Below are 27,621 nucleotides of genomic sequence, written 5' to 3'. Positions count from 1 at the left end.
TTGTATTATAAAAAATCTGAAAACATTGTTTGCCGTATGATATTCACAGGTAGGTTAGAAAAGTATGTATAGGATACACTACCGTTTGGACAGTGTACACTGATGAAGAGAGAAAGACTGACGGAGAGCGAGAGAAAGAGGGAGAGAAGAGGACAAGAGGGCATTGCTTTCATTCGCTGCGTGGTAGCTTGACAAATGTTAGCATGAGCCTCTAAAGCGCTGTGACAACCGCCTGCTGAGAGCACAGTCTCGCTAATGTGTCCTGGCATGCCAGCCCCGTAATCACACATTTACATATGCAATGACCTACATTTGCATGTCAGATCGCACACTGTCCGGCATGATTAACAGTGGGCACCTCCCCGTGTGGAGTCGCCTTGGGTGGCAGCAGAGGCCGTGCGAGGGCGGAAGAGAGGGCTGGAGGGAGGGCGTCTTTTTTGGCAGCCGAGGGGCCAGGCTGCCAGGCAGGATTATGTCAGCCAGCAGCCCCGGCATTAGACACTTCATTAGAGCTAATCTGTTTAGCAGTGGGCAGTGTATGTAAACTTCACAGGCCATTTGCGGCACCTCTTCGCCCCCTGGCCTGGCCTTCAAAGGCCAGCCAGGCCACAGCTGACTGACAGGCCGTCTCATCCGCCGTACATGGGTGTCACACAATCAGGGGCTCCCAGATGAAATAAGGGCCCAACAGAGACACACTCACACATAAGGAGACGTCACACAGGAATGACCCTGAATGATGCTGGGGTCACTGAAGAGAGCAAGGAAGGGCGGGGTCAGGATTATGTTAAACATTGCAAATATAAATTATATCTAGGGATTAGCAAAAGTATTTCACCTGTAGATTACATACGTAAGAAAATGCAAAGAAACTAGTTGTGATAAATGGTTAACTGGTTTGCATGCAAGCCACATGGCCACGTAAAGACCAAAAACCATTTTCATAAAAGGGAATTATGTCGTATCGAATCTTCATCTTTTGAATTCAGGAAGACATTTTTACATGGATAAAGAAATTGGCAAAACAACGGGCACCACACTTTTGGTGTGAGGACGAAATCCATCACTTCATTTCTTAATGTAGTGAAAGATTTTAACGATTTTCCTTTTCAATTGAAGTAACATAGCAAGATTTACAAAAAGGTTAGTGAAAAGTGATACCAGCTATGCTTGTCTGTAGGTAGCCATTAAGTAGCAACTGGACAAGACATTATGGATAGTATTTGTGAGGGACGTATGTCTTGGGTATAAAGGTGACATATAACTGCCACGAGCATCTCAGTGGGAGAGCGAGAGAAAGCAAGAGAGCGAATTCGTCAGACGAAGTGTGATACAGGCTGACCAATAATGACGCCATTTCCAAACACAGCTGACAAGACACATGGAGGGTTGATGGGGGAGGTAGCAAGGGGAGACAAGCAGCAGAGGGGGAGAGGGTTTGATGTGACAGCTCGGCAGTGCCAACGGCTGCCACAGAAAGGCCAACAGCAGCACAGAGGAAAGACAGGCGGACATCGACACTTCAAGTACATCAGCCCTATGCTGGCTCATTTTGAAAGTACACTGGCCCACTGCCCAAGTGAACGACAGAAAAATGGAAATCTTCAAATTGTGGGTCCAGTTATAAACAGATTTTCACACTTCGACACACAAAATCCTGGTGGAAAAAAACAGATTAGAGTGTCTCCCTCTACCACGGCCAATGAGTTTAGATCAGCTCTGAATTGTAATGTTGAGGAATTCACCTTTGCATTAGCCATATTCGCAAAAAGGTTATTGGTCAAATACAGAACAAGGTTGGGGAAAAAAATAAAACACTTTCTTGGCAGTAAACAAGAGTGTTCAATCATCGTGCCATGTATGTTTGTGGAATGTGTGTGTGTGTGGGGGGGGGGGGGGGGGGGGGGCAGAGTACCCAGAAAACCCCACACAAGCACTGGAAGAACATGGATACACCACATAGGAAGGACAGAGCCTGGGATTGAACTTTTGATCTCACAGCTATGAGGCAGAATTGCTGACCACTCAACCACCGTGCCGCTTTTATTAGATACACCACAATTCTAGTTATAAAATAATAACTTGAAGACATTAGCATTCTCTTCAATACAAGGACGCTCAATAAAGTCACCAGAGGCTGTTCATAATACTGCTCAAAGCGCATCGTTGCGCATTTATCCCTCAAAACATACTTCACATTGTGATGACGCATGCACTGCGTGACTTGGTGATCATGAGTTGCCAAATACTGCCAATTGTGCACCTATAAATTGAGGCTTGTTTACAGTTTTTCCTGAGGATACGTGGCATTCTTGAATCCAATTGGGACCAGTAAGAACACATTCATAAAAACATTTACAAAGCCAAAATAAACTACATTCAGTTCAAGTTCGCCCAAAATATGATATAATACATGAACTTTCATTCCTTGAACTCAGGTACAACATTGATTGTTGCATATACAGTATACTTTAAGTTACATGTGCAACCTTTATTCCTGTTTTCTTTCGAACCACTAAAACACACCCACCTTAAACTGCTTATGACACCAAAAAGCATGTTTATTTCATATTTCGCATGTTATTTTATGCTTCTGAATGAAACGGACCACTGGGATGTATGTGGAAGCGATCGTTTTATTTATTCAACGAATCCCGGCCATGAAAATGAGTGACTTCCGGCTCCGGTCTCGGGTTGAGGACAAATGTGAATGTGACATCGCCCGGGTCAGCATCTCACAATACAGCATTGCAGCATATAGCATGCAGATGGACTGTGGATTCAGCTGATTTTGCGGATTAAATGGTTTATTTTTGGCCAGCCAAATGTGCTGCAGGGTTTTGTTGCTGCACCAGGAAGAGGCATGTGGGCAAGTCCGACAACTGTGGGACAACTGGACTCAGGAAGAAGTGAGTAAACATCGTGTTTCGCATTATGTCAAATACTGGGTTTATGGCACACGTTTTAATACAGAGGTGGCTTGCATTTTGTGGCTGACAATGCTCTTCAACCACAGAGAAGGCCACTCGGCCGACAACCAACGGTTTGACGCGCACCACCATTGGTCCTCTTCGCATGCCCGCCATGAGAGCACTATACTCGGCTTATGCCCGTGCGGTTTTTCATATCGTCCAGACTTCTAGCCCCCTCTGCCCTCTTCGTGTGCCCGGCAATAGACCACTCTCCTCTGGATGGGCTCGGGCAGCTTGGCGCTCCTCCGACGTCGGCCAGTTTGTCCTGTGGTCATTCTCCAGCTGCTTCCCTGGCAAACGAGTTCTCCTGCCCGCAGCAGGGGAACAACGAGTTGTAACTTGCTTGCCTCCAGGGGGGTTGCCGATATGTGAAGACAATCGACAACCCTGCCGCCGTGTGACATGATCCGGGCTTGTTTTGTGTCATTTTTTCGCTTCAAAAGGCGAGAATAAGACTTGGAAACGCCGCTCGGTTCGGGTTTGCATGTCGGCTAGCTGTCACGCCTCCTGGTTTGGTTACGCTCTCTGAAGCCGGGGCGGGGAAATGACAAAAACCGGACTATCTCCGGGGGCATAAAATATCATTTAAGAGGTGCAAGAAGTCGACAGTTTTGACCATTATGGAGTTATTTTGCCATGTCGTACTGAATAAATGCATTTTTAATATTTCATATTCCATGTAGCGCAAAGACTTATTTGTCATGGCCATACCATTTATTTTGCAATTGGGGAAAAATACGGAGATAAAAATAACATCCTGTAAAAATATTGGAGAGATTGAAACAATGACATTTTGCTGCTCTCTCCGTCGCATTATCCTCGTTCTGAATAATTCCCCCTCAATGGGCTGAATTCTGAAAGAGTTTAAATCGTGACCCTGCCGACCTCATCCTCCAGCTGGGGGCGCTAGAGTGCTATAATGACAGTCAAGGGCTAAACGGCGAATTAAAAGACTAATTTCACGTCATCTGCACTTTGCCAAATTGTTGTATATAGCTGAATCGTCTCAAACTATGATTCTAATTCACATAATAATGCTATTTAAGATTTTTTTATGCTGTCACGGGCACTTTAAAATACTGTAGATTTGAATATAGATTAACGTGCATGTAGACGCCAAAGAGCATGAGAAATACAGGAAGAGACAGTGACTGGCAGGCAGATGGGCTCACACCCACTCTCACCCATCACTTGCCCCCTTGAGCATGGCACCATGCAATATTCATCCTCAGTCAGTGAGCCAACCAGGCAGCCAAAATGCTAGGATTCAGCCCAAAGGTGCTTCTCATTCGCCTCTCAATCCGCTCCAAAACCGCACTACTCTGTCTCACGCTTACAGACAGATCTACGTCTGTCAAAACGTGCAGCGACGATCGAAATCACATAGGAAAAAGGGTGTAGTGGTGGAGGGGGACTACTCAACCTCACTACTCACATGAAGAGCAAATGCCCCATTAAAAATGCAAGTCTTACAAGCTTCATCTCGTTTACCTTATGCATATACTGTACATCACACCTCTGGGACAGAGAAAAACTATGATATATTGCAAGCAAGACAGAATGTCCTTCATTGCATAGATTTCTTCAGCTGAATGGTACCACCCACTATATTGAACCTTGGGAAACAGATACATGATTTGTTTAAATGCATTTGTCTGGAGGCAGGTTAGTCAGCGATGTAATTCACTGTCTTTAACCAATCCTTTAACTCCCAACAAATGTGAAAGCAGTTCAGATGGCAACATTAAAAACAGAATAAAATTAGCACAAAGTGCAGGACTGGAATTAACACCAATGAAAAATATTAGAAATAGCTTGAAAACCAGTGAGACAAAAAATTAAGGCTAAAAAAGATCGCATAATCAACAACTGGGGGATCTGTAGATGATCTAGTGTTTGTGTGTATGGGGGGTTGCCTAAAGTCAAATAAATCATTAGAGCTTTTATCTTGAGTTTCATATGTGGGCAACCCAATTATCTTTAATTTTGCAATTACAAAACTTAGAATAAATTGACTCCCTTGGCAATTCTAATGTTAATGTTCTAATGCCCTTGCACACACAAGGAAAACAACAGCCAGGGCCTATTTTTAGTGTTGTTTCTTTTGCAACAAAACCACATTTACTCTAGGGCATTAATAGGAACATCCTTGTTTAAAGTCTATTCAATAGTTATGGAGGCCAAAACATCCTTTTGGAAAAAAATCAATAGCGCTGATGTTTAAGGACGGTAGTAAAATCCAACAGCAACTAGTTTATCGAACCGAGAGAGGCATGCAGGGAGGCCCGGGTCTGCCAGGCTCCAGAGTTCTCATCAATAGAAACAACTCTGTATTCATCCACTGCTGCCTGTCTCATACAATTGCTCTTACAATCTGAAGCATGATTGAAAGAAAGGAGTATCATACAGGAAATGCTGAGGCAAGACAGCTCAATGTGAAGCAGAATTAATACTGAAGTCTAATTTAAATAGCAAAAGAAACTCATAATTTATTGAATAATCTTGATAACAGGCATATGCACCCAACATTAGGTGCAGCTGCACCACATAATAAGTAATTCCATGGATTTTGCTGTTATTTGCTTAATAATTATGTTTCATTGACAGTCGGATAAGTTTAAATTCAACAGTGTGTTTATTATTTTAGAGTGACTATTTCATCTTCCTATGTGTTATCACACTGATGTAACTAAATTCTATTAAAATACATACTGTACGTTCAACACATTTAGCACCACAAATCCCACACCCCCTACAAAATCTCTGCATGATATGGTCTACAAGTAAAGCAAGACAAAGACTGTGTCAAATTTCTACCTGTGGTTGAAACACTGGCACGGCGGCTTGCTGTCCTTGTGGCTGAGCGTCCATATCCATGGTGTTAAGGCCTTGAATCCGTTTTCCCGTCTGAGAAGAAATAAAAGCAATGGTTAATACAACAGGAGCATGAAGTAGAGTTAAGTTCTTGGGTAATTTTTCACAGCAAAAACCAAAATCAACAGAGGTGTTCGCCACATCAAACTCTTAAATTAAGCAACTAACCGAGCAGTGGGTGTATGATTTCAACAGAATTGGATCCAGTGTCACGTCAGTGAATCCGACACTTCCTCTGTGGATCCCTCTCACATTGCACCATGCAGCGTTAAAGCATGCATCAAATGTTCTGGAAACAAAGATAATGACACTACAACACTACATAACCGTGGCTTGCCTTGAAGCTTATTTCATGGGAATTTCTGGTTATAGCTACCAACATTTAAGCAGCTTCATATATTTTTATGTTTTCTAAGAAAATAGGTCACGCAGAGGTGAGTGCACTGGATAAGAGTGTATGCCAGGGTGCTGCATAATTGCATGTTCTGGCAGGCAGCCTAAGTAGACAAATATTATCAGAGGTGGTCCACCATAAGTTGATAGTCCAACAAGCGTAAACATTATTTTATAGACATGCACATAAAATTTTATCTAAATTAATTCATTTAAGCCTTTGATAAAAGTATAGTAAGTTTAGACACAATATGCTGTATATTAATTATAATTCCAACGTGTCACCCGACACGTGTGTCTTACCTGTACTCATAGCCTCCCCAAAATCAAATTTCAAATGTAGTTTTTCCGCTTATACTAATGTACTATATGCCACAGTAGTCCCCCAATTTGCTGGTATCCATATGGTATAATCTGTATCATAATATTAGGCTTTTCATGGAAAAATAGATATTTGCTCACATTCTCATGCTGTCTGCTGCTACTACCCAAGCCCTCAAACGCATCGCTTTGTTCACACGGATGGGACTGTGCTTGGGAGCGAGTAAGGTTAAAAGATCCAAAAACACTAAATATCAGTGTATTCGGAAACTAAGCCACAAGCTTTTTATCTAAAGCAAGCGGCCTTAGCAAGATGTGCCAAGAGTCAACCCGGGCCAAGTAAATGCATTTATGCCCCATTATAAATGTCCCATTAAGAAGTAAGATCGGGCCTAAAAAATTCCAGCCCGACCCGACCCAAAAACCACAGATATTAATGCCCCACTCAGCCCGAGCCAGCTCAACTTGATTTGCAGGCCCAAGCCCGAAACAAACCCAAAATTTTAAATTTTTTATTTGTGAGGACTAGACTCGATGAACTCGAGTATTCGGTTATAAAACAGGATTCAAATTAAATTTTGCTGCTTCGTTTAATTAAAGTGCCATTGTAATGGTTTATTTTGAAAGTGTTTACATTTAGTTTGATTGATTTGGGTGCAAACACAGCCCTCTAGTCTGCCTCATTTCACATGGCTGAATCCAGCTGCTCCATGTTAAGACCAACATAAGCCAAGTTTTTGTTTAAGTTAATGTTCTTTTAATGCATTCGTCATTTAGTTTATGGGTATATTTAGCAGTCTTTTTGTGGGAGTACGTGTCTGAACCATTTGTTAAGAGCATTGTTAAAAAAAAAAAAAGTTTTATAGCATTCAAGCTAGCAGACTTTTGCTATGTTAAGTTAGCCAATTGTTCTTTTGTACATCACAACAACTTTTGTATACCGTTTGAGTCTCAGCTCAGGTATTTTGATTTTTCATGTTCCTTATCAGATTACTCAATTATTCTAACGAACTAGTTCATCTCAATACTTTTTTATGTACCCTTTGTTAGCAATAATGGAGGCCAAACGTTTTCTGTAACTCTTCACAAGCTTTTCACACACTGTTGCTGGTATTTTGGCCCATTCCTGCATGCAGATCTCCTCTAGAGCAGTGATGTTTTGGGGCTGTCGTTGGGCAACACGGACTTTCAACTCCCTCCACAGATTTTCTATGGGTTTGAGATCTGGAGACTGGCTAGGACACTCTAGGACCTTAAAAATGCTTCTTACGAAGCCACTCCTTTGTTGCCCTGGCTGTGTGTTTGGGATCATTGTCATGCTGAAAGACCCAGCCACGTCTCATCTTCAATGCCCTCAGAGATTTTCCCTCAAAATCTCTCGATACATGGCCCCATTCATTCTTTCCTTTACACAGATCAGTCGTCCTGGTCCCTTTGCAGAAATACAGCCCCAAAGCATGATGTTTCCACCCCCATGCTTCACAGTGGGTATAGTGCAATTCAGTATTGTTTTTCCTCCAAATGCGAGAACCTGTCTTTCTACCAAAAAGTTCTATTTTGGTTTCATCTGACCATAACACATTCTCCCAGTCCTCTTCTGGATCATCTAAATCCTCTGTAGCGAACCGCAGACGGGCCTGGACGTGTTCTTTTTTCAGCAGGGGGACATGTCTGGCAGTGCAGGATTTGAGTCCCTGGCGGCGCATTGTGTTACTGATAGTAGCTTTTATTACTGTGATCCCAGCTCTCGGTAGGTCATTCACTAGGTCCCCCTGTGTGGTTCTGGGATTTTTGCTTACAATTCTTGTTATCATTTTGACGCCACGGGGTGAGGAGGGGGTTGAAAGTCCGTGTTGCCCAACGACAGCCCCAAAACATCACTGCTCTAGAGGAGAGCTGCATGGAGGAATGGGCCAAAATACCAGCAAAACTGTGTGAAAAGCTTGTGAAGAGTTACAGAAAACATTTGGCCTCCGTTATTGCCAACAAAGGGTTCATAACAAAGTATTGAGATGAACTTTTGGTATTGACCAAATATTTATTTTCCACCATGATTTGCAAATAAATTCTTTAAAAATCAAAATGTGATTTTCTGGGGGGGTTTCCCACATTCTGTCTCTCACGGTTGAGGTTTACCCATGTTGACAATTACAGGCCTCTCTAATATTTTCAAGTGGGAGAACTTGCACAATTAGTGGTTGACTAAATACTTATTTGCCCCACTGTATCAAAGTATTCGATATAAGCATTACAAAATGTAAAAGCATCTGCTTTTCCCGTCTTCCTTGTCTGTCTTCGTCTTTCCTTCGGGTAAAATTCCACACTCTGAAACTGTCAATGATTTTGATGATGATGACAATGACAATAAATTCATTCATTCATTCATTCACCAACATACACTGCATATTTTTCCACTAAAGTAAAGGCGACCAAATGAAAATTAAAATTTTGACATTATAGACAATCGGTGCGGATCCAATGAACTACAGCATGCAGTTAAACCCAGAAAGAAAAACTGAATCCCAATTCCAATTAAATTGGGAAGTAGTGTTAAATTTAAAAAAAGAACACAATGATATACAAATTATGGTGAACCTATAAATGAATGCACTACAAAGATATATAATGTTTAGACTTATAAAAAAATTTCATTTTAGAAAACAATCAATAAAATCAAATTTTATGGCTGTAACTTCCAAACTGGGACAAACTGGACACGCTGGGAAGACTATAGCCCCTTTCAGACTTATATTACACTAAATTCCCATGGAAAGTGACTTGGGATTTGCTCGTGGCATGGCTTTCAGACATGGGGAGATGTACCAGGAATTACCCGGCTTGGACACTTTCAGACTTGTGCAACCACTTCCAAGCAGTCCAAGAGTTTTGACACAGTCGTCATTGAAAGTGTGCCTGCCTGGTATACGAACATTGCACGAAATGCTAACAAGCACCTCCCAAAAGTTCAAATCTTGTCAACAGCAAACAGTAATTTGACCCCCAACTACTCTCGCTGCACAGCACAACATCCCTCTCATCGTGACTCGAGCTGGTTTGCACCGAAAAGTCAGTTTGCAAGAAATATCCAGTGTTTGAAAATGCCTCACTGGAGTCATCCATAGTGTGGCTCAGCTCCTCACCTCGGGTGACGTCACAACAATAATTGCCTTGTTTTCCACAACATACCAAAACAAGTGCATCCCGCTGGATTTCTTGTTATTAAGATGGATAGCAATTTTTTAGGGTTAAAAAAAAATCAATCAGTCAATCAATCAAAAACGTCTGGAGGAACACCAACAGTCACATGACTGGACTTCACGGCGTGTCTGAACGGGGCTAAAGATGTTTAATCTTAATGTTACGGTAGCTAGTGCAAAACTGGCAGTTGGGTTATGTTTTACTAGAAAATGAAAAAAAAGTTCCAGTATTAACATAATTAAGCATATAGCAATTGCTATCCCAGTAGGCTAACTGCCTGCCATTTGACTCTTTGCACTTGAGATTTGTGTATCGCTAGATTGAAGCTGGCACCATGACTCCTCTTTAAATCTCTTGTGTTCTTGCCTGCCTTTGTGTCAAAATAACCCGAGGGCATTTGAGCTTGGCATCCGATGATAAGACGATCAATTATGTCTGTCATGTTGAATTATTGCTCTACCCAAAACAGCCCAATACTTAAATAAGTTCCCAATCAACTGGGTTAAATACACAGTTACAGTCTAGTAGGTGACTAGTTTATGTTTTTTTAATAAAAGACCTTACACCTCTAATTAACATTGCAACATACACTCACTATTGTGGCCACACAATATCCTCTCATTTGGTGGTTACTGTAAGACTAGTGAAAACATGAGGTACCAGTCTACCAGCATTTCTGTCATGTGGAAGAAAAGGTTGTGGGTACAGCAGTGGGAAATCAGAAAACATTTCGCATTTTGCAAACATGGGAGCATGTAAGACAGAACAGCAAGCCGAAAACCAACTACAACCGGTTCTTGGGTAATGACGTACACGACTTGCGTGAATTTAACCTTACGACGCTGGAGTCTCTTTCGCCATTTTGTCTCCGGTTTTTTTTTTTTTTTTTTTTTTTTTTTTAGTTGCGTAACAGTGTCTCATCCAGCCACTTATCAGTATTGATGGTATGTACAGTATCTTCTTTTTTTTTTTTTTTTAATTAATATGATGTATAATACATGTTTTGCGATAGTTATTTTAAGATTTAGGGGGTGTTTCGAGGTACTTAAAGGGTTCATTTTGACTTATGTGGAAATTCGGGTTATTTCGCCAGCGTAGGAACAACTAGTTCGTAACCCGGGGACTACCTGTAGCTGGTTTTACTGTAAACTGTTGAAGAATGTCAAAGGGGCAGGTTACATGGTGACGCTCCGAAAATACAACAAATTTCATATTTGCATTTATATGCTTCCGTCTCCATTCGAACGATGTTGCAATTCCATGTGAAAACAATGTAGTATTCATGCCAGGCCTTAGGGACCAGTGCAAATTTACAACACGACAGCCAACGATGCACTTCCTTGACACCAACAACCTCCTCAGCCCTGAAGACAACATACCGGCCCACTCCAAGCATTGGCATTTTTCCTTTTTTCTCCAAAAGGCACAAAAATGGAAACATTAAACATATTTACATTATTTAAAAATATTATAAAATGAGTAAAAGCCAACGTTCCGCCATGTTTGCCGTTTTTAATGTTTAGTAGCAGCGCTGCGCACGCCCAAACTGAAGTGTGCGAGTGCTGACGTCATCGGCATGAGAGCTTTCCATTTTTATGGTTGTGGAGCAAGCTCCACAATCGAATCCTTCCACTTTGCAGCCCGGAATCAAAGGTTTGTGCCTTCGCCTTCCGTTTTCGCTGTCACCATATAAAGGCGTGGCCATTCCGCAACACAATTTTTGCGTCTAGGTGTTGCAGCATCACTATGTAAACGGCCCCTAAGTGTCCTCCACCTCGTTGATGCAGTATTTTTTATGTGGCTAAGGGTGGAAAAAAGTGGACACCCTGTTGTCAATTGAATGATAATTGCTTTATCTATCATCACTTTTATATCAGTAACCAATAAACATAGAATGAAAAAAAAAACAGAAAAGACATTTTTTACATATTATTAATGTGAATTCTATTCACATGGTCAAAAAATGGTTCTGATAGGGAGACAAGAATTACAGACATTTATCTCTGGCTGCAATGGAAGATTTTATTTGTGCACCACAAAAAGATCCTGCAAATCATTGTTAAGCTACCTAAATAATGATAAACTTATTTTAAGTGAGCTAAAATAATATGAAAAAATGAGGATGACATTCATGACACTGAACCTTTAATGTATAAAATATCACAAACTTTTCAGAATGCGGTTCAATTTTTCACTTCTGCAAGACAAATCGAAATGACAAAGCAAAGCAGCAATATAAACATCACAAAATGTTGCTTTAAGGGTTTCCCATTTTGTTACTAGTTGCATTAAGGGAGCGGAGGTAAAGTCTTAAGTTATGTGGTTGTTTTAAATACCCAAGGCCTAATTCGCTTTATTTTTCGTTTGACAGTAAGCTTCATTTGTGCGTGGCAAAAACAAAACAAAAAAACCCAAAGAATCTGCTATAGTGTTTGCTTTCAAAGTATGGTGAGTTTATTGTAAGCTCAATCTTGTTCTCACACAAAAAATACACACGGTCCCAGGCTTCAACTGGGACCGTGTGCTTTGGTCAGGTGAGATCAAGATTGAGCTTTTCGGCAACAAACACTCTAAGTGGGTCTGGCGTGCCACGAAAGATGCGCATGCTGAAAAGCATCTCATACCCACTGTGAAGTATGGGGGTGGGTCAGTGATGCTGTGGGGCTGTTTCGCTTCCATAGTCCCTGGGAACCTTGTTAGGGTGCACGGCATCATGAATGCTTTGAAATACCAGGACATTTTAAATCAAAATCCGTTGCCCTCTGCCTGAAAGCTGAAGATGGGTCGTCACTGGGTCTTTCAGCAAGACAATGACCCTAAACATATGGCCAAATCTACACAGAAATGGTTCACCAGACACAAAATCAAGCTCCTTCCATGGCCATCTCAGTCCCCAGACCTTGTTTTGTTGGCAAAAGGGGGTTCTACAAAGTATTAAAACTAGGGGTGCTAATAATTGTGACACACATTATTTGATGTCAAATATTTTTTTCTTTATGTGGGATTTTTTTCCCCACTGAATGAATGCACTTGTATTGAAGGTTGGATTTTTCTCATTTTTTCCATTAAGGTCCCATATTATTTGAATTAAAATCTTTTTCAGGGGTCCCAATAATTATGGAGGGCACTGTATCGTTTGAATATCGCCATCGCGATGTCCCACATGCACCATATTCCTATCACAGGGTGTGCGATTATTTTTTTTTGAACGCGTGCTTTTGGTTTGCTTCATAAAAGCAGCAAGTGTGCCAAGACATGGCTTCCTGTATACCTTTTATATACAGCGATCTTCATCATTCACAGATAAACCCCCTTAGCCTGGATTAAATGGTATTATAAGAATAAAATCATATATCGCGGTTTTGCAATTTTTTTCACTTTCAGTTCTTAAATAAATGAATAATAAATAAATCAATGTGAATTGAAGCACCTTAAATCGGTAACAATAAAAAAAATTACAGAAACTATGATCACATTTTTATAATGAGGAATATGATAAATTGCTTAAAGAATTTAAAGAAAAAAATAAGAATACAAGGATAAATGAGGAAAACAAGGGGGAAACCCAGGAAAAACAATTTAATAAAATACTGAAGGCAAGACAATAAGACAAAAATATAGTGAGTCAACCAAAGTCTTCCCAGAGCTATTTAAGTCATCTAGTGAAAATTCTTCTAGTTTTATTATTGTAATATACTGTATATCGCAATATATTGCAAACCCCCAAAAATGTAATTTTTTTCCAATATCATTCAGCCCTACCATACACCACATACCTCAAGTTTGCGAGAGTAGTCAAAGCAAAAAAAAAAAAAAATCTGCTGAATAAGCGACTCGAAAAATGCATATGACACGTTACTCGTCCCTCAAGGCAACACTTCAATGAAAAACAAAGATTGTTATAGTAAAAAAATAAATGCTTGCAAGAAAGCGGTGGGGCTCTTCCTTAGAGAATGACACTTTTGAAATTACAAAAACCAGTTGAGGATTGCAAAACCTAAAAAAAATATTTTTTTCAAACATTTAAAGTAGACAAAACTCTCCCAATTCAACCAGATAAGCATACATTATATGCTATGTTGGTAAACTTAATGTCCATGAAAATTCATAACCGAATCAAGTCTGATTGGGGTAAAGCATTTGGGGATTGGCCACAGCATAAATGCAGTTGGGCAAAGGGGAACACCAAGAGCAAAACGCTTGTTAGCCATAAAATGCTCCTGGTTTTGTGAGAGACTGTGGAACTGTTTGCCACAGAAGTATTCACTGCCATTAGCTCATCTTAAATCCTCATTTCCTCCCTTCTGTATTATTCATGTACAATAGAGAAAGAAGGAACACAAAGAGAGACGGTCAATTATGGAAAGGTAAATCAAGGAAGCCTAGAAGAGGGGCATAGATGAAACAAAGCGTACAGTAAGCTCCTTAAAATAAAGGAGTGCTAAATCAGCTTTCGATCGGGGGCATAAAAATACAAACAGAAATTGATGAGCTTGTGTTTAAGACCGAGTGAAAAGAAAGGGACACGAAATGGGGTGAGGAGTGGGGCTGGGTTGCATAGTTAAAAAAGAGCGGAAACATAAAGTGACACTATCCGGCCCGAGTTTAAGATGTAAAGGAATCAAAGGCACCTTTGAGGAGCCGGAAGACGACAGTGGAAGGCCTAGAAGAGTGGTGTCCATGATTACAAGAAGTGGAGAAACCTTTGAGTTTGTATTCATGAAAGCCAACCCCAGGCCTCGAATGAATCCGCTGCCTGACGAACACTGATGATACAGAAAAAGAGGAAGCCATCCACTAATGATGGAGGGGTCTAGATACTACAAAAGCGGCATACTCTGCAATTCATTTTAATCACGATGACAACTCATTAGCCCAAATGTGCAACACTCATCGACATTGGACCAGTGAATGAGCGCGAGAAAAGCAGAACACCAATTACACCTCAGCATGTCAGCCATTCTAGAGTTTTTGAGGAAGCCCAAAACTCTGTAATACTAAATAAAGAGGAAACTTAGTTTCTTCATCCATAACAAAAGAAATATGACGAAATATTAGAAATTCACTTTGCAAAGCCAGCTAAACACACTTTAGATGCTTACAGTATGTCTTCCAATTCCTGCCAAGTAAGCAAGAAAAGATCAGGGAGCTGATTACATATTGCTTATTTTTCAGCACAGGCGATCAAACATAAGAAATAAACAGCAGGGCTGACATTAAACAGATGAAATTATTCAAAAGTTGGATTATTTGAATTAATAGCTACGTCTCTTGTAAATGGAATGCTGGATTTGTTTGCATAACTCAGACCTTCACTCTACCGCTGTTGAGGGCAGCACAGCAAATTGATCAAAAAGGGAATCAAGACAAAGAAAACCACTGAGGTCCTTAGGGAGACTACAAGGCCAGAGATCCATAATGTTGCGTGCCACCTACTATTTATATGCCTCTTTTACATTTTTCACTTTTGGAATTTTATAGGCTAATGATTATTTTTACTGCAGAAATAAACAGCACAGCACAAAATGCCTGGGCTTCATGTGAGGCCTGAATTGATTTATTTCTCAGCCATCCAGACAAAACTAGCACAGCTCTCAGCTTTAGAGTGTATTTCACTAACCGCAATATACACAGCTACATATACACAGCTAAATTTTAAACTGACCTTCCATCCTTAATATATACTCCTATGTCGAAGTCTGCAGCGACGTGTGCACCTGCACTTTTGTATTCTCTTCAATCTCCTACTTTCCTGTTAGGATTTTCACCATTGACAAAAAAACTCAAGCACATACAGGTGTCACCCCCTCAAGTCGCCTTCTTCGTCAGTAAATCCTCTTCATCTTCCTCTGTGCTCTGTTGCACGTGCTTTATTATCAACATGAGCTGGCACGTGGCTAAAAGCCCAGGCCACCTCTCTGCTCTATTGTCCTGCCCACTCTACAGCAGCAGTGACAACACTTGCATAGTGAGGGGCTCTTTGTTGCCTGTCAATCAATACAGCAGGTGTCTTACAGCGAAAAGCAGGAGTCAGCCAGCCAGCTTCATTCATACACAATAACGTTTGATGTGCTCATTCCACAAGCAGGGGGGTGGCAGCAGAGGAGGATGCTAATGATCACACACACACAAAAAAAAAACATTACATACAAGCTTGTAAAAGATAAACTGCAATTTTAATGATAAAAGAAGTATGACCAACATGCACAATACCAGATGAATGCAGCCTGGCAGCACAAGTCTTTTCTTAGGTAAAATCAATTTATACTGTCAATCACAGAAAATGAATAAGGCCAACTGAATAAATAAAGAAGTGATGTGTTGCAAAATGTGCATTTCGATCTAAGATGTGTGTGATGATCTGATTTGTAGAGGAGTGAAAACATTCATTCAGTTGAGGGAAACATTGGAGATTAAAAACTTGTCTTGGGAAACTAAAACATAACAAGACAAATGCTAGTTTTCGTCTGACAAGACGAAAACGAGTCGAAAATGCACCATATTTTCCGTCATATGTTCAAAATGTGTGACATTTTCTTATTGTTATTGTAGTTAGCCTGCATTGTAGCCAGTGTTGTTAATAACGGCGTTAGAATATAACGGCGTTACTAACAGCGTTATTTTGCTCAGTAGTGAGTAATCTAATTAATTACTTTTCTCATCTTGGCAACGCCGTTACTAGAGCTGGGAAACTTCGGGCACCTAACGATTCGATTACGATTACGATTCAGAGGCTCCGATTCGATTATAAAACGATTATTGATGCACCCCCCTCCTTTTTAATGTTTTGTACATTAGTTCCAAAATTGTTCAAAAATACTCTCAGGCTAAACCAAACTACTATTTCAATATCAAGTTGACCTATAGCAGTAAACAAATATACAAAAATAACAGTAAATAAAAAAACTCCAGTCCCCATTCTGTATCAGCAGCTTTAAACTACATTCAATTTAATGATGTGAATCAACCGTTAAAGTTGTTAAAATTGCTAAAAAGTTAATTAGGTTTGCTTGGAAGATTCGCTACAACAGCCTTGCAGGGAAGTGTACTGCTTTAAGATGGCGGCAGTGTACTAACGCCCGCATCTAGCTTTTTGTAGATGTGCTGCTAACGCTACTGAATCTATATTGCATCTAGTCCTATATAAATTATATCTACCGTAACATTATGTGGATGTACTTTGTAGCAGCTTTTCGGCAGCAGTCAGGTATATTGTTGTGTTCTTTTTTATCTCGCGGCATGAGTTGAGCTAGAGCCGTGAGTTGAGCATTGGCATTACCCGAGGGGCCGGGTAATGAGAAGCATGATGTTTAGCTACTCTCACTTCGTTCCTCATTGCGTCCCGAAGACCGCGCGGCGCGCTGAGTGTGTTGTACTTCCGCTTTACTTGGCATATTTCAATAATCGGAATTTGGATGTTTGTGAATCGTTCTCGAATCTTCCACGGCCGAATAGCGAATAATCTAAGAATCTGAAATTTTGCACACCTCTAGCCATTACTGTTACTGAGGATGGAAAGGCGTGCGTTACTATGTTGGTTGACTGACGCGAGAAAAGTCTGAGAAAGACGGACTCACGGAGACGAGAGAGCAGAGCAGGAGTGGGAAGGAGGCAAAGGAGGGTGACGTCGTTGCAAACGCGATGCTACTATGCTAGGTGCTTCCAATAATACCTGACTGTAGCCGATAGCCTACAAACTACGCCCACATGATGCTTCGGTAGATATCACATATTGACAGAACTAGATGCAAATGACAGACAGAGCTGCATTAGCAACAAGTATAATAGAGAACTAGATGCGTTAGTAAACAGCCGCCATCTTAAAGCAGTAGACTTCTCAGGAGGGCTTTGTTGTAGAGAACCTTCCTAGCGAACCTAAGTAACTTTTTATCTAAAATTCTCCTAAATCAGCAAAATCTTGACTTAAATCTATCTTTAAATGATGAAATAGTTTTAAAACTTACACATGTCAAAAGTAGACATAAGGAAACTAATGCAATAACGGAAGCAATTTTAACAACTTTAACGTTTGATTCACAACATTAAATGACTTCCACATATAGCAAAGGTTACTATCTAGTTATCGCAATATCCGCAACACCCCCGTGTCTAGTTAAGTTTAGGGTAAAGAATTGGGCTAGGGTCATTTGTCCCAAAAAAACCTTTATACTTCACATTATGTGACCTGTTTTTTTTTTTGTTTTTTTTTGGAGAAAAAAAAAACATGAAAATTATCACCAGTTACTTTGCCAAGTAACTAATTACTCTTACATTCAGGTAACTGAGTTACTAACGCAATTACTTTTTGGGAGAAGTAATTTGTAACTGTTATTAATTACTTTTTTAAAGTAAGATTAACAACACTGATTGTAGCACTGTTTGGTGTGTCACTCATGTGATGTGCTGCACCCCCCACCAACTGATTCGCTGTGCTCTCCAGGCTCCAGACTTGCTTGCTTTGAAACACATGGTAAGATTTGTTTTCATATCTTGTCAAGAGAGAATCTGCAATGTTGCTTTATCCTTTGAAGGTCTGTGCTGGATGATCATGTAACTCGTTGCGTTAGCTTTAGCATCAAATCTAGCGTGGCGAGCATCCTCTTAACCCTTTAACACCGAACGTGGCAGCTACGACACGTTCACCCATATCATCATTGAAGCCACTCACTAGGAGTGGGAACCTCTTGGTACCTTACGATACGATACGATTTGTGATACAAAGCTCACGATAACAATGATCTGACGATATGGCGATACAACGATTATCGATACATTGGTCAGGAAAACATTCTAGGATATTCTACAAAAAACTAATAACCAGAAAAACAAGCTTCTGCTGTGAATTGGAATGAGTTTATCACTAGCAGACGTCCAATCTATTTGAACTTCCCTCCCACTTCAAACCGATTGAACGTCTATGGCTGTCAGTGGCAGCCAATGCCAGGCAATGAGGTAATTTTGGGCCATTTAAGGTCATTTACCTTGTTGAGTTTCAGTTACTTCCTGTTGATTTGGGGGTATTTTATGGGTCACTTCCATGTCATCAGATGTAGAATCAAATGGCGAGTCAAATTTTACAACGGATGTCGAAGAGCTTGTGTGTCGAAGCGATCGTATGTCGAGGTACCACAGAATATCGAAACAGTTAAAATTATTCCCAAGTTATTTTAAAACACCGCAAGATGAAACAACACCAAATCAAAACACAGTAATGAATTCAGTCACATAACAAGGCTGAAATCTTAAGGAAGTTTACCTCTTCTATTTTCTGAACAACCATATATCTATATCCACATCTGCACAAATATCCTTGGGCATTAGGCTGCATTTAGTGCCGGGAGGCAGCAACTCATGGTATTCACAATGCAAAGCAGGGCATTGCACAGCAGAGCAGAATTTGCAGGGCTCGAGGACCAATAAAGGCTTTGTTTGTTAGCCATGTCACTGAGTGACCACCAAATTAGCTTAATCACCTCTGGCACCGGGATATTCAATGTGACATTCTGTACCACAGGGCTGGGCTTCTGCTTGCCTGCAAGATCGCAGTAGGGCTTCTAGGTAAAAAAGGACAGCTTGCGAAGTAAAGGCAGAAAATGTACAAACATGAAAATGTGGAACATTAAATGGTTTAAAGTTGTTTCAGTTCATTTTCCCCTCATTAATTGATTTAAAAATCAGTATAGGGGTCCTGATTAATTGATTTGAAGGAAGGGGAAAGGAGGATTGGCTTGATGACTCGGCATAATGTGGAGATACTGGATGATTTACAAATATTTTATTTAACCTTTAAAAAAATGACATTCTGAAAGCAGTAAAATCATTTTTACATCGCATAGTTGTTTGTCCCAGTGATGAAAAATCTCAAATTACATACAAATTACATACATTACATTACAACCAGAACGAGCTGCAAATTTTTGACGTCTGCAAGCATGCTACGCATTGTTATCCCTGTGTGACCGTCCTGCCATTTATTGAGGAAGTCTATGTGCTAGCGCAGCACTTGAAACCTAAACCTGATTGTCATTTCTGATTGTGACGTCACAACCTATTTGAGATGGAATAACTATGAACTGGCAAAAGACTGCAAGATTTGAGTGTGAAATTTGTTTTCTACATTTTGATGTTTTCAGTTGTAATGGCCAAAAATTCTACCATAAACCCATAATACTATAATGCACTGGTTTAAATTAAAGGTATCAAAATAATTCGTTTTTTGCCATATTTTTCATGTAATTTCGGTAAAATTCTCATCTCAATTACCAGGCTTGGCTATGAGCTGTCATTGCAATGATTGTCAAATTTTCCAATAGAACTACTTAGCGCTACAGGAAAAACAGAGGAGGAAAGACAGAATAAAAAGCTACAAAACACAACGGGGGATGAAAGCAGCTGAACCAGAGAGGTCTTCCCTGCCTCCTTCAAACATTATAATATTAATATTAATGAGACTTCCTGCCCCCCACCCCCACCCGCAACTGTTACTCCCCTCAGTTGATCTGAACATGAAAAACCTAAAAAGCACAAATTCCAGGAGTTGCGTATCACAGTTTGACCCTGCAGCCACACAGCAGACACAAACCATGACAGACTCACTGTTCAAAGCAGGCAGGAGTTGCTTTCATCAGGGAATCCTGGTGTTTTTTCCTTACAGTGCGACACCACCAGCCCATGCCATCTGCCTTTTTCGCAAATCAGAATTTCAAGATGCGTCCTACTTGTCTGCTGTTTTCTGATGGGCTTCCGAATCGAGGCCCAGCATCACACAGGCTTATGCTGTCACGCCGCTTGCTAAGTGCTGTTTACAACCAAGTCCCGCACTGCACTGCAATGTTAAATATTCACTGTTAAAAAAAACCCGAACTAGGTGGACGTCCAGCTAGGCTTTCTCTTTAGAGTAGCTGTAAATTCACCAAACCAAACGGATCACTTCTAAATCTATACTGCATACCTCCACCCACACACCCACTCCCTGAAGTAGCACTTCATTAAAGTCATTCTACTTTTTTGTTGGACTTTTCTTGATTCCTAAATTAACACACATTGAAAAGCATGTAAATAAACAGTAACACACACTGTTTTCCACCACTGCTCTACAATCTGAGCACACTGTGACTGCTTCCCCATGCCTGCCTTCAGATGTAAAATATTTTTATTCTGTACCCCAATACCACACGAGCAAAGGTCTCTCATCCTTGGCTTGGCAGGACTTCTGACAGACAGCCGGCAGCGCCATACAAGCCTAACCCCTGCTGCTGCAGCTTCCTGCTGCTCAGAGGGAGTCAGGCTGCTTGCCTCCCGTTGACGATGGGCCAGGCTAGGCAGGGAGGAGGCCGAGTGGTGGCCACAGGTAGCAAAACCCCCAGAAAGAGAAGGAATGAGACTGGGGAGGGCGAACAGATCATTGAAAATACTGGATGTATGACAACAGACAATATGGTAATGATAATGAAAAAGATTTGCCAAAATCTATGAATAACCAATCATCTACACGTGTTGGTCAGTGACTGATTTCCAACCGTTGTTCCGCAGATATTTAGTATGCCGTGAGAGATCAGGAGTGCTGCAGGACCTCGTCCAATTTCAATTCAAGATTAAAAACGTATTTTCTACAAATAAAGTACCATATTTTCCGGACAATAGCGCACACGTGACTAGGACTGCACCCATCAAATTTTAAAAGAAAATAGTATTTGTGCATGCAGGTATACCTGTAGGCTGCATGTCTGTTTCTACTTTGCGCACCTTGGCCTCTCAGGAGCTGTGTCAAACATGCATATTTGGTCAAAGGTTTTAAGACACAAGACGCGAAAAGAACAGCAGAGTTTATTATCTGACGCGAGACGCGACCCTCCTGCGTCAATACTACTACCGGTAGCTAGCATCGGGCAGACTGGAAGTCACTCGTGTAAAAATACGGTGGATCTGGTCGATTTTCAAACTAATATGCTATCGTAACCTACTTTTGAGTCCATCAGATCTCGAGTGGTAGATCGGGGAACAGTTGACTTGTCTTTGTTGATTTACTGCTGTAATAATAATAACCAACACGGCCCCGTGTTCAATACAAAACCCTCCTACCACAACAAAACAATTAGGAACTAATATTCACGTAGGAACTAAAGTTATACAATACAAAATATACAATATAAATGAATACTACATCACATTTGTAAAATATAAACACATAATAAAATAAATAATAGACCATTTAAATAAAATAGATTGAAATGAGCTAAACCACCTGTAATTAAATAATAGGAATAATACACAGATCCTCCTTACACAATTAAATTTGTTAATTTCTGTGTGGCGCTTTAACTTGAGAAAATCCACCAATAAAGCTTTTGAAAACTGTTCATAAGAAAAATAATGATTCATTGAGGCATTTCATTTGTAAAATACATGTTAAAATCTTTGTCATTGGGATTGCTTTTCTCTTTAGCACAGGACTTCTTTTTTCTTCTTTCTTTCAGAAAGAAAGCCGCACAATACGTGGGGTCTGAAAGGCAAATTGTTGTTGGATTATCTTTAAATACCAGCTACTTTTTGAGCAGAATCCTAGCTTTGTATAGGCTAATGTTCTAATTGTTGAAAGCACAAAGATGTGCAATAAACAACTAGCACATTTATATTTTCCATTTTGTTTTTTTACTGTACCGAAAATGAATCGAACCGTGACCTCAAAAACCGAGGAACGTACCGAACCGAGATTTTCGTATACCGCTACACCCCAAACACATACATATTAAAAGTATAACGGTGTTTGTATTCATCCCATACAGTCACGGTTCAGTGCACGCAGTCAGACGGCGTATACATTTGAGTAAATCCATGTCGGAGTTAGTTCTCCTCCACTAAAGGGGATGGTAGAGGTAATGCACCTAAACCAACAACTGACATTATGGTAAAAAGACAACAACGAAAAAACAGAATAGAGAAGTTATAACTGATCACTACAAGGAAAGTTACTGCAAATGTATACAGTGGGAACTATCAAATGCAGTTTTACATACACTTTTTGAAGAGTATTTATTCTACATTGTAGTGCTCGCAAGAAATAATGGAGGGATTTTGCTTTCCTTAAGTAATCACAGGATTCACTTTTTACAGACTTTCTTTAAACCACACCCACCCATGTCATGTATTCAAAAACTACCGTTTCCTTACAATTAGGAGTGGGAACCTCTTGGTACCTCACGATACGATACACGATACAAAGCTCACTATAACGATTAGGGATGGGAATTGATACGATTTTTACGATTTTCCGATTCCATTATCGATGTTGCTTAACGATTCGATTCTTTATCGATTCTCTTATCGATTCTAATTTCGGGGAAAAGAAGAACAAACATTTTGATTGCCATCAAGTTTGTTTAATCAGAAGTCACAACCTTACAAACTCACAATGAGGTCAAAAGAGGCCCAAAGCCTCAATGTTAACTGTGGCAATAAGTGGCAAATGCACAAGAATGTGTAACAATTTACTGAAACATTTTTCTAATAGAAATAAAAAATATTGGCATATTTTGGCATATAGGTCGTTGTTCTGCCTTTGGCAATGTCCCCAAACTTTTTCCTGTGAGGGCCAAATAACTTTTCCCTTCTCTGATGAGAGGCCGGGGTCAGTTTGTAACAGAAAAAGTGTGACGACTGCAGGAGTGCGAAATGTAAAAAAATTATTGTTTTTCAGAAAGCCACAATCAAATAACCCTCTGTGGATTCTTCACGGAACAAAAGTAAATAAAATAAAAACAATAATATAATATAATAATAATAAATAATAATAGCACTATTAATTAAATAGATAATAACCAAATAACCCTCTCTGAGTTGTTCACTGAAAAAGGCCAGGAAATAAATAACACTACTGAGGGAGAAAAAAACAAAAAAAAAATTCAAAATGCTCTCTGGAATTGTTCAGGGGGCCGGACCAAATATGGAGCCGCGGGCCGTAGTTTGGGGACCCCTGTTTTTATTTACCAGTATATTGAAATGCATGCCTTTTAGTTTTTATGGCACTTTCACGCTCAAGTGGTGGCGCCCTTGCACTTCCTCACGCGAAGAAGAGCGCGAAGAAGAAGAAATGCGCATCTAAGCCAGTGAGCGAGTTAGTGAGAAAGGGAAACACTGCCACGAGCCTACGTTCTTTGTTAATGTTTGTAAAATATCCACAGAGCCAACGCCTGTATGTATCATCTTCTGTGTCGTTGTTGTGTGTTTCCACTCGCGATCGGACACTTAAATCCAGTTGTGTAGTGGTTTAAACGATGTGCTAATGCTAGCGAACGCATGCTAACTGTTTGTTATGACTGTGTTAGCAGCTAATCATCGCTGATTTACGTTGATGCGAACCTGTTTGTTATTGGGGACGAAATTGATTTGTTTCATTTCTATTTTTAGTTTCAAGTGATGGTTGAATAAAGTCAGCAAATTATACCAACGTCTTCTGCATCGTCATTTGGGAGTTTAGCTAGCTGTATAGCCAGGACTGAGCCTTAGCGTCTCGGTGAGACAGTGCAGTCTATTCCCTCCCGATGCAGTTATTTCCATCTCGCAATGACTGCAAGTCGCTTTGTTGTAATTTTTCCTCGTGAAGTGAAGACACACTTTCGAGCATTCGAACCTACGTCATTGTTATGTTTACGGCGGCAACGCTCGTGCTAAACAATCTTAACCTTTCATTTTCACCCTTTTTCCTGGTGAAGTGTAGCCAAACTTTGGAGCGAGTGGTTCTTGGCGCTAGGCCTGAACGATATTGGAAAAACTATTGCTGCGATTTTTTTTGGGTTTGCGATATATTGCGATATTATATTGCGATATTTTTTTAAAAATTATATATACTTTTTTCAAGATATTTTCACAAGATGACTTAAATAGCTGTTTGGAAAGACTTTAGATCACCACAGTGTACAGTCATCCCTTGTTTTTCCCGGTTAATGGGGACCAGAACCTGCCGCGATAAGTGAAAAACCGCGAAGTAGCCCACCCCCATTTTAATTTTTTTTTTTTTGTGTGTGTGTTTTTTGTGCCCAATGTATTTATTCAGATTTAGCATTGGAAAGAGATATATACAGGTTGACCCAAAAAAAAGTTTACACTCAGTTGACTGCTTGTTTAAAAGCCATTGAAACATATCTAAATAGGTTGTCATGCTTAAGTGATTCATTAAGGTCACTCAGTGCAGCTGGTAATCTCTCGTCTCTACAATTCCTGTGCTTCTGCTGAAAATGAAGAAAACTTTAGCTGTACCTGAATTGCTGCGTGCCGGTCTGACACCTACTGAGATTGCAGCAAATCTGAGAATATCCAGATGTGCAGTCTACAAAGTTAAAAAGAAGCTGAAAGATATTGGAACAGCCTCACGAAAACCTGGGTCTGGAAGTGCCGATCTGTGCGGACCAAAAAGTTGATTGACAAGGTGATATGTGGCCACCCCAGAGTCCAGATCTCAATCCCCTGGATTATAGCATATGGGCAACTGTGGAGGACAGTGCCTGTAAGAAGCCACAAACTTCTGTGGCAGCCTTGGAGAGGTCCATTGTTAGATCTTGGGAAAAGATGACAGCATCCTACATAAAGAAGCGTTCCACAGGCGCCTGGAGGCTGTTGTGACACTTAAGGGAGGACACATTGAAAAAGAGTGTACTGTACATGTTCTTTACAATAATGTATCATTTGTGATTCAATTCTAATTCTAAACTGAATAAACATGGCATTTAAGTTGTATTATGGCAGTGTAAACTTTTTTTTGGGTCACCGTGTATAAGACATGTTTTTTTCTCACTCCCCCCACCCCCCCAAAGTGATTTAAAAAATGTATATAAATAAATGGTTTTTAAGCACTTCAAATTTCATAATTATGATAAGTTTTAAACATAACTGTCCAACCAAATCATTTTTGAACAAGAATAAAGTACTGTAGCAGATAAATGCTTGGCTTTATTAAATGCTTCTGTTTATCTACTTCAGCTGTGACCGTTGAAGTGACATGTAGAAATTTCAAACTCCTCATGATCACTTCTGGCATTTAAATGTCTCCAACGTCCCCACAGTCCACACATTCATTCCAGCGCGGCTTCCTTGCAATTGTTTAACAAGTTAAACGATGATTGACAGATGCCCGTGTGAAGTCTGCTTCTTTGGCCAGATCAAAGCCATTGTTGTGCCGCAGTGACTGAGAGGATCAAAAGGCTGGGAGAGGGAGGGTAGGAGGCTGTGCGCAGACCAGAACGTGAGGCGTATGTGGATCAAAAAAAAGAAAAACTATCGCACGTGCTTGCGATGGGACTATTGCGCACACGCACATCGCGATGGCAATGTTTAAACAATATATCGTTCAGGCTTACTTGGCGCCATGCTAGTTTGATGCGTCTGGACAACAAGACACGTCACGACGCAATATGCGTCTTTAGGGATCGTTAAAGGGATCGTTAAGGCTTTTTCATTGTGATGTCGAGGCCTCGAAACACTCGGAACCGGTTCTGAATTGGAATCGGATTTCGATTCCCATCCCTAATAACGATGATCTGACGATATGGCGATACAACAATTATCGATACATTGGTTAGAAAATCATTCTAGGATATTTTGCAAAAAACTAATAACCAGAAAAACAAGCTTCTGCTCTGAATTGGAATGAGTTTATCACTAATAGACATCCAATCCATTTGAACTGGGAGGGTGGCAGCAAATGAACATTCATTCATTCGCAAATGAACATTCGTTCATTCGCTGCCATCCCTTCCACTTCAAACGGATTGAACGTCTATAGCCGTCAGTGGCAGCAAATGCCAGCAATGAGGTAATATTTGGCCATTTAAGGTCATTTACCTGTTGATTTTCAGTTACTTCCTGTTGATTTTGGGGTATTTTATGAGTCACTTCCTGTTTATTTTGCATTACAGAACAGGAAGTGACCTGGGAATCACCCAAATGAATAGGCAGTAGAGGTGTGCAAAATTTCCGATTCTTAGATTATTTGCGATTCGGCCGTGGAAGATTCGAGAACGATTCACAAACATCCAAATTCCGATTATTGAAATATGCCAAGTAAAGCGGAAGTACAACACACTCAGCGCACCGCGCGGTCAATGAGGAACGAAGCGAGAGTAGCTAAACATCATGCTTTTCATTACCCGGCCCCTCGGGTAATGCCAATGCTCAACTCACGGCTCTAGCTCAACTCATGCCGCGAGATAAAAAAAACACAACAACATACCTGACTGCTGCCGAAAAGCTGCTACAAAGTACATCCACATAATGTTACGGTAGATATCATTTATATAGGACTAGATACAATATAGATTCGGTAGCGTTAGCAGCACACCTACAAAAAGCTAGATGCGTGCGTTAGTAAACGGTCGCCATCTTAAAGCAGTACACTTCCCTGCAAGGCTGTTGTACCGAACCTTCCAAGCAAACCTAATTAACTTTTTATCTAAAATACTCCTGAATAGGTAAAATATTGACTTGACTCTAAGTAGACAAAAGGGAAATTATGGAATAACGGGAGCAATTCTAACAACTTTAACAGTTGATTCACAACATTAAATTACTTAATTTATTTATTTATTAATTTTATTTTTGTATATTTGTTTACTGCTATATGTTAACTTGATACTGAAATAGTAGTTTGGTTTAGCCTGAGAGTATTTTTGAACAATTTTGGAACTAATGTACAAAACATTAAAAAACAAAAAAAAAGGAGGGGGGTGCATCAATAACTGTTTTATAATCGAATCGGAGCCTCTGAATCGTAATCGTAATCGAATCGTTAGGTGCCCAAAGATTCCCAGCTGTAATAGGCAGTGACTCAAACTTAACTGTAAATGCCTTAAAATGAACAGCAAGTGACCTG

The 27,621-nt window shown here is 40.3% G+C and overlaps 1 protein-coding gene across 4 annotated transcripts in view; it reads right to left on the bottom strand.

The window, feature by feature from the left end:
* Window positions 1-27,621, bottom strand: part of nek7 (NIMA-related kinase 7) — a 124,446-nt gene that overhangs the window by 78,880 nt on the left and 17,945 nt on the right. For 3 of the 4 annotated variants that reach the window (XM_057840690.1, XM_057840692.1, XM_057840691.1), the window contains one exon: window positions 5,790-5,879. In XM_057840690.1, coding sequence (XP_057696673.1) covers window positions 5,790-5,879 — 90 coding nt within the window. Of the gene's footprint in view, window positions 1-5,789; window positions 5,880-6,014; window positions 6,136-27,621 lie in introns of all 4 variants that reach the window. The other variant, XM_057840693.1, reaches the window with a different exon arrangement.

This window comes from Corythoichthys intestinalis, chromosome 7 (genome assembly GCF_030265065.1).
Source record: "Corythoichthys intestinalis isolate RoL2023-P3 chromosome 7, ASM3026506v1, whole genome shotgun sequence".
Taxonomy (NCBI): domain Eukaryota; kingdom Metazoa; phylum Chordata; class Actinopteri; order Syngnathiformes; family Syngnathidae; genus Corythoichthys; species Corythoichthys intestinalis.
This window is presented reverse-complemented; position numbering and strand designations above follow the sequence as displayed.